Consider the following 11093-nt stretch of genomic DNA (forward strand, 5'->3'; position numbering starts at 1 on the left):
AACCCTTGTTATTATTGTACTTCGAAATGGATTTTATTTTATGATAATTCATTCTATCACAATTATCGTTTTAAATTAAATTAGTTATTCTTGTTGTCACTATCCATCGATTAAGTGGATTTTTTTTTGTTAATTTTGTTTTTTCAAAACGCAAATTCCATGCTTGCGTTTACTTTGGGTCAACTTTAGTTACATTACATTATCCGCTTACTTCTCAATTTTCAACAACTGATTACGTCAACACGGAGACCATAAACAGGCTAAATTGGAAAACGAAAGTGTTCATCACGGATCTCTAGAACTTGTAAACATTAATTCATATATAGGGAAAATGATTTAAAGGCCCAACAAAGTTTTCAAACCATTCAAAAAACCCCAATTATGTTTTGTCTGTTCAAGAAAACCCAACGAATTTAACCTTTTGTCTAAAAAGTCCAACAAAGTTCCAGACCGTTCAAAAAATCTCAGTTTTGTTTTGTTTAAATTTGTTGGAGTTTTTTTGAACAGTCAAAACATGATTGGAGTTTTTTAAACGTTTTGGAAATTTCGTTGGTCTAACAAGTCATTTTCCCGATACAATAATAAGCCACGTCATCTATTTCTTTTATTTGACTTTTAGGAAAGTGTAACTTAGTTGGGTTTTTTAGACAAAATGTTAAGTTTGTTGGGTTTTTTTGAACAAACAAAACATGATTGAGGTTTTTTGAACGGTTTGAAAACTTAGTTATTTTCCCCTTCATATATATGTATTTAAGAATCACATAGCTCTTTCTGGCCTAACAAGATGGAATGGAAATCTCCTGCAGACGCTATGCCGTGGGTGGGATTGTATGTGTCTTTGGCATCTCTAATTTGCATTCTTGCAATGGCAGCTGATGCCATCCAAGGCTTCCGACAATGGAAACTCTGGTTTCCTTGTAGATTTTTCACTATGAATGCAGCTTCCATCACGCTGATAGCAATTGCAATGAAGCTACCAGTAGACCTAACCACCAACATGTCCGATAGTAAGTTTGTCAGCATCCTTTTCTTGATCACCATGTTAGCCAACTTTCTCCCTTCTTTAGGGCTTATGGGCGACAAGGAGCTTCTAATGAATATCGCAGCCTTTGGCATCCTCATAATCACAATAACTGTAAATATTTGGATTCAGTTTAGTACCAAAGGGTCTTTCACAACCCCTATACAAATGCTTATATTGATATTTCACCTTCCATTGCTATTCTCGGTAGCTTTGACAGTTCCAACATCTAGAAGAATTTTACAAAAACGATACCACGAGTTACATAGATTGGTTTCAACTCATCAAGAGATAAACTTCTCCTACAAGGAACTTGAACAAAGGGTTAAAAAGTATTGGATGATGGCAGAGACTGGTAATCCCCAATTTGCAATTGCTTCTTCATCGGTTTCTTCTGCTTTTGGGGTTACATGCAGTGCCATTGCTTGCGTTTCATTTTTTGTTTTGATGAGCATGTTTGTTGGTGTATCAAATATTCGGTATGGAAAATCAGATTATCAGTGGTCAGTTGATGTAATTGTTATCTTGCAATCAATTGGGACAGTAGTAGGTAGTATAGCACCAATTTTTAGATGTTTGTCTGCTACAAGTAATTTCAATCTGTCCAAGAAATGGAGCAAGAATCATCTAAACGTGTTCAGAGTCGAGAAGCATTGGATTCAAAGGCTTCATCTGTGGAAACGTGGGCATGTCAGATCACATATCCCTGGACGCCATTGCAAAAAGATTTTCCATAACATCAAAAACATGATTTTGAACTTTTGCATAGCACTTCAGATAAAAGTTGTGGTTATATGCAACACAATATGTCTCATTCCTAGATCTTTTCTGATCTTGTTCTCTTGTTTTTGGTATTTCTTTAAGTCAATGTTGAAAAGGATTAAAGAAGAACCAAATGCATCTAGTAGCAATATGATGTCAGATATGGAGGATTATACTGGTTATGTCTTACAAACTGAAGTGGAGGTCAAGCTTTCAAATAGAATATTAAGAAATGCACTCAACTCTATAACTCGAATACTTCATGAGTCTGAAGAGAAAGAGCCAATGAATCTTATTAAGCTTCTAAAAAAATCTAAAGGATTCTATGGAGGAATAGAGTTCGACAATGACCAAGTCCCACCTTTACATCAAGAAGAAACCCAAAACTGCTGGAGCTTAGTTGCAGTAACACTAATTGCCATTGCCCTTGCACTTCCCACCAATGCAAACAACCATGTCAAGGGATTACTTGCCAGTATGAGGGAAGGCCTTCAACTTGTTAGACACATCGAAAAAAGCCTGAATGTGAATCCTGACTTGGTAAAGTCAAGAAAAGCAGCTAGACGTGTGTGGACAGACATTGAAGTATATGGCAGGTGGCTACAAATTGATATTCAAAAGAAAGCTCGTAAAGGAAAAACATCAAATGAGATTCTTCTGTGGTTGGGTGATGAAGCAGTAAAAATTGTGATACAGTTCAAGAGAAGCAAAAGTGTAAGTCTGGATCATTCACTTCGTAATGTCATTGCTGCAAATTCTATGTACAGAATCAGTCAAACGATATTGTTTCACTGCAATGACCAAGAAAACTGGCCAAGAGATGAGGAGCTTTTTGAGTGGATATCAACAATAATGGCAGATCTGCTATGTGCTTGCTTTACCAACTTGCCACGTGTCATAACTACGAACTGTCATGATGACGCAATAGAGAAAAGGGAAGAGAGCATCCGAATTGCAGCTAAGCTTCTTGGTAGATCCAAAAAGATCCTGAAAGTGCTTAAAGCACGTCAACTTCCCAACTTAGACATTGAGTCGATGGGGTACATTGATAAGTGGCAAGCATTACCAAGGACTCAGATTCAGATACACAATGCTTTAACAAGGATTCAAACAGCTTCTTCAAGTCCTAATGAATCTGTAGTAGTAACTGTTATTTGACAGGTGCGTGCATTTATTGATTGTGTACTCAAGAAATCTACCAATGTTTCTTCTGATTTAGCATATCTAGAATTTACCCATCATTTCTCTAGTAGTTGGTACTAATGTCATTAGTGTTATTGGCATAATATATCTTTTTGTTTCTCTTTCTTTCTTGAAACAAGAGATTGTGGGTTGTATTTATTGTGAATCGAATTCGTGTATTTGGTCTAAGAATGGTGAAGTTAATAAAAAGTTTCAATTGTGCATTAAGTGATGAGAAAATCCGTGGAGCAGAATATGGTTTCTATTATTCTGATTCAATTAATTGAATTACATGGCAGCTAGTTAAATAGCTAAACAAGAGATAAAATAAAAGGTCTTAAACAATAGGGAAGGAACTAGAATATAAATACCGGAGTAAAACAAAAAACATCCAATACTCCCCCTCAAGTTGGAACTTGTAGATCTCGAACGCCCAACTTGCCAAGAAGGAACTTTAGTTGTTGAGTCCCTAAACCTTTTGTAAGAAGATAGACAATTTGCATTTTTGTATCAATATGGTGGGGCTCTATCTATTGAGAATCTACTCTTTCTCGAACAAAATAAAAATTCATCTCAACATACTCTGTTCGTTCATGGAAGACCGCATTGTTAGCAATGTGACGGACAACTTGATTGTCACAACACAACAGAGTAGGTCCAGTCATGACAACATTTAGCTCCTTTAAAAGCCAAGAAACCCATAAGACTTCACTAACAATGGAAGCCATGGAATGATACTCAACCATTATTGTTTCTCGATTTTCTAGGAAATTGGTGTGTCTCTCAATAAAAGTAGATAACCGATCAGAGTCACAATAAAGTGCTAAGGGTGCAACCTCCTTTACTTGGAAAAAGAACTCGTTGCCCGATGGTAGCTTTAATTTAGCGTAAAACTCGATATGCAGCATTCATGTGAGATTGTCTGGGAACAACAACAAACTGACTTAAGACATTTACTGTATGCGATGTCTGGCCATGTGGCTTGTAAGTAAAGAAGTCAACTCACTATACGACGATATCGGCTAGCATCTACATGTGGTTCACGTTCATATTCACTCAGTTTCAAATTCTGCTCAATAGGAAAGGAACTTGGTGTACACCCTTATAACCCATAATCTGAAACGATCTCTAAGATGTACTTTCACTGACTGAGAATCAAGCATTCTAAAGTATAAGCAACTGCAATTCCATTAAACTACTTTAAGATACTGAGATCTTTAATGTTGAATTGCTTATCAAGCTCTTGGTTTGTATCTTGTATTTTTTTGTGTCATCTCCCACGATAAGCACATCATCGACATAAATCAAAGCGGCAACAAAATCCTTTTCTCGATGATGAATAAAAAGGGAATGATCAATCTTGTATTGAATAAAACCAAGTTAGAGCAGAGCATTAGCAAACATTTTGTACCAATTCTGGGAGTCTTGCTACAATCCATAAAGCGATTTTCTTAACCTGCAAACTTGTGTCACTCCTTCCTTAGTGAAGCCTTGAGGGAGTTTCAATTATACTTCCTCGTTAAGATCTATATGTAAGAAGGCGTTGTTGACATCCAACTGTTGTATGATCCGGTCTTTCTTCACAACCACGATAAGAAGGGCTCGAGCTATGACCAACTTGGTAACTCGAGAAAAAGTTATTGGAAAGTGTGTCAAATGTCATTAACTATTGCTGCTATTTCTAATAACAATTGTGTCCTCTTGGGTTGCTCTCAAGACTCAAATTAAGTAGATAAATATAGGAGGAATTAGTTTATTAATTATTATGGTTTAATAGTTAATTAGAAACTAATTGGAAATACAATTTGGGAATTAATTAATAGTTTAAATAATAGAAATATTGAATATCAATTAATCAATAGTTAATTAATCAGGAATATTCCAGAACCCTAGAAAGAAGTGTGGTGGACGAAAATTTCTTTTGGAAGAGGGAAATTCCATTCATATGGTTATCCCATCCCACATGGGGTTGAGGATAAAACCTTGGAAGGTATCCAAGGCTATAAATATGGCCATAGGGATTTATTCTTCTTTGCTCATTCTTGGCATGATTTTTCGCCACCTCTTTCTCCCTCCTTATGGATGAACTCTCCTTATATTTCATCCCCTCTTAGGTATTCTTGATTCTATTCTTTTGAGTTCATTGGGTGTGAACCAAGAGAGGGATATGGTTTACGTCCTGATCATCCAAACAAGGTGGCACACACGAGAGCTCAAGCGTGAAGGTCTGTTGCTGCAAAAGAGGTATGTGTTCTTCTTTCTGTTTTTGTTTTCTAGGGTAGATGTAATTAGTATGAAACCATAAACCATAGGTTGCATGTGCAGTTAGGTATATCGTAGTTTCGATTTTTTGCACTACCTAGTTCAAAGTGCATTTGATGCATAGAATACCTAAGAGTGGTATTAGAGTCGTTGGTTCATGATTACATTCACCCTAAATCCATATTTTCTGTAAATACGTGTTTGAAATTTAATTAAAGAAGAGAGATTGAAAATTTCGTAATTGGAAAAATCTTTAATCACAGCTCACGGCGTGAGCGCTTGCAGCTCACGACGCAAGCTTATCGAATTTAGGGTTTCCCTATTTTCATTTTTCAAATTTGAATATTTGTTAAATATGGATAAATATCAATTTTAAAATGTTTTAAATCTGGAAAATTGACAAATAATATTTAAATATGATTATTTGAATTTGAATATTTTTTTATTTAAATAATGAATTTAAATATTTAATATTATTTATAATAGAGATTTATAAAATTGAATATTAACCTCTCATGTTTTATTAATTATTATATTTCCTCCATGCAATTAATTAGAATTAATAATAGACAACTAAATTTAAAGAGTTTTAAATTTACCCCATATATATATATATATATATATATATATATATATATATATATATATATATATATATATATATATGGTAAGAATTTTTTTTGTAGGACGGTAAAAAGTTTTTTCTACATATTTTTTTAACGAACAAAATAAATGAATCACTAGATAATTTATTTGTAAGATGATTCACAAGAAAAAATTCTCAAAAAAACATCTTCATGATTCATTTTTAAGTAAATTAAGAAAATATTTACTTTTGTGATAATTTTAGTGAATAATAACAAAATCATTATATAAATGAATCATCGAGATGTTTTTTTGAGATTTTTTCTTGTGAATCATCTTACAAATGAATCATGTGATGATTCCTTTTGTTTGTTCGCCAAAAAAATATGTAGAAAAAAACTTCTTACCTTCCTACCAAAATTTTCCTTCTTATTTGATTTGGACTCTCTCTCTCTCTCTCTCTCTCTATATATATATATATATATATATATATATATATATATATATATATATATATATATATATATATATAAGATCCAAATCGATTGTATGTATAAGAGAATTACAATATGCGTCCTCACATATTTTAAATACTGACATTGTCAGTCTTACCATGACTAGGCTCACCCATTCTTATGTAGGGGCTTAAGTATGTCTCTTTGATTCCTAATGAGATCGGTTTCAATATGCTTCGAGCTTACCACCCTCACCACCTTATTGCATTTTGAGAATCAAGTTACCGAAAGGGTTTGATTGTGATAACGGTCAATCTAAAAGTATTCTAAATACAAGAATAAAAGAAAATCTTGTTTTATTTATTTAAAGTGAATCTTATCTTATCCATAAAAATTGCACATTCTCTTTATAACTTGGTGATGGACGTTGCGTGGTTAACCGGAACATCAATTTGAGATTATAGGTAGAGAATGATGTGGAACTTGCGAATCTTAATTGTAACTTTGTGGTGTGTTTACGACATCCCTTTAAACACACTTTGTGGTGTGTTTACGGCACACCACAAATATGGATCCTAGACTTAATTTAATAACCGGTACGTCAGTTTGATAGTGATAACGGTCAATCTAAACACACTTTGTGTTGTGTTTACGACATCCCTTTAAACATCGTGAAGCCAAATATGGATCCTAGCCTTAATTTAAAATTTTTTAGGGTAATCATTTATTAAGGATTTTATATATAAAACTAACTGGAATCGTTTGACCTCAAGTCAGATGATGTATGCGAATCTTGCTTACTTGGCAAGATTACAAAGGTGCCATTCACATGCCATTGTGAAAGAGGCAATGATTTGTTGGATCTCATCCACAAAGCTGTTTGTTGGCCATTAAAATCTACAACATGACATGGAGAAATATACTTCATGACTTCCATTGACGATTTTAGTAGATATGGATATATTTATCTAATCAACCATAAGTCAGAAACTTTTGAGTTGTTCAAAGAGTTTCAAAACGAAGTAGAGAACCAATTGGCAGAAAGATCATGATGCTTCGATCCAATACGGGTGGATAATATTTAAGTCTTGAATTCTACGATCATCTTAAGAATTGTGGAATAGTTTCACAATTGTATCCTCCTAGAACACCACCTTAAAACGGTGTGGTTGGGAGGAGAAATCGAATGCTATTAGATATGGTTTGATCTATGATGAGTTGTGCTACACTTACGATATGTTTTTGGGAGTATGCCTTGGAGATATCTTCTTACATCCTAAACCTCATACCTACTAAGAAGGTTGCCAAAACACCTTTTGAGATGTGGAGTGGGATACATCCTTCTCTAGCATAGATAAAAGTATGGGGTTGTAACGCTTTTGCTCATCATGAGGCGAGTGATTAGCTTGAGCCCAGGTCAAAAAAGTGTTACTTCATTGTTTATCCATAAAATTCTTTTGTATACTTGTTCTAATATCCTTAAGAGAACAAGATGTTTTTTGATCGAGAGGGATTCTTCGTTGATAGGGATCTCATTTCCAAAGAGGAAATTAGGAGCTATATTGATCTAGAAGAGCTTCAAGAGTCAAGTAAAGAAGAAACTTTAGTAGACACTAGCACTCAATCTGAGGTGCAAAAACATGTTGAGGAACCTCAACCTGAGGCAGAGAAGCCTGGAGAACAAAATGATATATCTCCACCTTCCCTTCGTAGATCCAATAGAGTCCGTCTTCCTCCTGATTTCTATGGTTTCCATATGACCACAAAAGGAGGCGTATTGATTAGTAATTATACACTGGTTATTATGTATGATCTATCTAGTTATAAGAAAGCGATGACAAGCCCTGAGGTTGTCAAGTGGAAGGAAAGCATGGAGAGCAAGATTCAGTCCATGTATGACAACCAAGTTTGGAATTTGGTTGATTCCACCCCTGGAATCAAAACTGTTAGGTGTAAATGGATCTTTAAGAGAAGACCAATGTAACATCCTGATGTTGAGGTAATTCTAAAATTTAACCCTAAGTATGAAGATTATTGCATTTTAGCCTTTATGTATGAGAAATGTTGCAAAATGGCCCAAAGTGGCATTTTCGTAAATAATAGTTGTAGGGCATGTATACTAGGCATACATATTGTATGGTGGGCATATGTGGCAGGATACTACACCTTAATATTTAGGGTTTGGACCCTATTTAAACATCCTTATGGCCTCTAAGTTTCAACTCTCATTAGCTTCCATCACTTCACTCGACTATAGAGAAATCCTAATCCCTTGTTTAAGCATTTGGACCTTTGGTGTGCATTTTGGTAACCTTGAAGGTGAAGGAAGGAAGTAGAATCACTTTGTAAGCTTGAAGAAGCTTTTGATCTAGAATCCTCATATACCTTGCAACCACCAAAAGGTATAAAGTTTTGGTCCCAAGTCTTGACCTTTATGAGTATGGCGTGCTGCAACCCATATAAGCTGTCCTTTCAGACGTTTTGAGATGTCTAGAAGCATAAAAATATGATCTTGGCTCTTAGTTCTTCCCCATGCATGTGCTAAGATGTCATAATGTATTAAAAAGTTAGGGTTTGTTGGTATTAAGCACTTTTAGCCATGTAAAGTCATAAAGTTGGAAACTTTATGACGTATAATGATATTTTGGGCTTAAATCTAGATTCGGATGTAAGGGCTTGATATATTAAGCTCCTAATAAGAAGTTTAGGTGACTAGGTGCATACGTTGGGTGTACTAAATGGTACGTTGTGCGTATGCGGTCAAACCCTCGACTTCTAGGTCAAGAGGAGTATGCCCCGTGTTCAGCTGGGAACGACCAACATACTCGGCTAGGTTGACTCGGCTGATTTTTTGACTTTGACCTTTTGACCAAGGTTGACTTAAGAGTAGTTTGGGTATTTTAGGTCTTTTATGATTATTAACAAAGCTTATGTCACCAGTTTCATTTAGGTGATCAGTAGAGTTGGTGTTGGAGTTGTATTCGATGCTATGTAGTTTTCTTCTACTTGTCGGACGGAGATGTGAGTTTTCTTCACTGTACCCATGGGTCGAAGGCACCAATATCGGCCCACTAGTTTATGCTTTAAACCCGAGATGTTTTTATGCTTCCGTAATGCATTTAGAAATATTATTTTATAAAACTGGTTGAATGCTTTTGAAAATTTTAATTATATGTAAAAAAGGGTAACGACTAGATTTATTTTTTTTGTTTATTTTTTAAAAATTGGATTGTTCCAAGTTGGTATTAGAGCATGGTATGAGAGTTTAGACATACACTTGTGTGTTTAAACTCTTACCAAGGCTCAAAAATTTTCAAACAAATATCAAAAAGAATAAGAATTTGAAAAAGCCAATTTCTTTTATGTTAAGCTAAAGTTTTAAAATAAGAAAGAGAATGTCAAGTTTGCGTTCATTCGGAGCTCAATGGGTAGTAAGCCACTCACTCACAATAAGTCTTATGTAAAAGTGTTAAGATATATGTAATATTTATATGCTAGAAATCCTATCAGAATGCTTATGTATTTATGATGCATATGTGCCTATGATGTTTATGTGCTTATGTGCTTCATATGTTCCTTATAGGAAGCATGTGTTTTAGTATTACTCAGTTGAACCTTATATCTGGCTTATATCTTGAATGATATGATTGTATACATCTAGGGCCATATAGGTTTAGAGAACTAATTTAGCCTTACTTCATGTTCCTGATGGTTTTGGCCATATGAACATTCCTATGTGGACATGCAAACCCTAATGCTTGGATCTAGGTTTCTCTAATTAAACATGCTTTGAATCCAAGACTTCTAATGACTAATTAGGTATAAGAACAATACAAAATCAGATCTAGAAGTCTACCTTTGAATCTCTTGTTTGATCTTGTTGTCTTGAAGCTCTAGAGTCACAATTGTCACTCCTCTAATGGCTTACAAACACCAACTAGCAAGGAGGATGATTTGAGAGAGAGGTTAGGGATTAGAAATTGGCCAGGGTTTCTTTTCTTTAGTAGAGGTGCCGATTTCCCTTGCCTTAGGGGTCTATTTATACTTGTAAGGCTCCTAGGGTTTCACCCTTAAACCCTAGTTGGATAATCTTTCCTTAAAGCAATCCAAATCCTTTTCATGATAATGCCTTGGACGATTTGTGGCTTATCCCAAGCCCTAGAAATCGTCCAACCCTTATCCCTTAAGGATTTACAACCCAAATTGCAACTATCAAACAATTGACAGTTTATACCCTCTTATTTAATTAATCTCTTTAAGTTACCAAATTAATACTAATTAATCTATGACTTATATTAATCAAATAACACTATTATTATTCCTTATATTATTCTCATAATAAATTAATAATATCTATTCTCTCATAATAAATCATCTTATCAAGTTGCTATGGTGAAGGCAACCCAAAAGGACCATGCACAATCGGGTCAAATACTTGCCTAATATAGTTGCAGCCTTAGACACTATTCCAACAGTCTCCCACTTGGATAAGTCTAGTAACTATATGCACAAGTACAATCCGATTCGCAATCGTAGCTCTCAAAGACGCTGTCAAACTCTGATCTAATCAATCTTGTCCTTTAGATAAGGGATCGTACAGTCCTCTGTTAGATATCATGCTGACAATTCTATGGAATGATTAGTCAAGCATTTAGGTTTCTTGATCTCCGATTTATTCGACATAGAACTTAATCGAACACATCAATTCAGTTCTGACCGGGCCCGACACATAAGTCAAATCAAATCATCGAGCGGTTGAGATATCGCTTTTGCCCTCTTGGGATAAAAGTAACAGATAAACTTCGACTTATATGCATTTACTTATT

The 11093-nt window shown here is 34.8% G+C and overlaps 1 protein-coding gene across 1 annotated transcript; it reads left to right on the plus strand.

Moving 5' to 3' along the window:
* The first annotated feature begins 784 nt into the window (after positions 1-784).
* LOC145055375 (uncharacterized) lies at positions 785-2941 on the plus strand. Its single transcript, XM_079003687.1, has one exon. It carries the CDS (start codon positions 785-787, stop codon positions 2939-2941), a length of 2157 nt encoding a protein of 718 aa, XP_078859813.1.
* Positions 2942-11093: the final 8152 nt, after the last annotated feature.

Source organism: Lactuca serriola, chromosome 1 (assembly GCF_051521515.1).
Source record: "Lactuca serriola cultivar US96UC23 chromosome 1, Lser_US96UC23_V15, whole genome shotgun sequence".
NCBI lineage: Eukaryota > Viridiplantae > Streptophyta > Magnoliopsida > Asterales > Asteraceae > Lactuca > Lactuca serriola.

What these genes read in the sequence shown, in the direction of transcription:
- LOC145055375 (XM_079003687.1), top strand. Translation starts at nt 785, where the DNA reads ATGGAATGGAAATCTCCTGCAGACGCTATGCCGTGGGTGGGATTGTAT.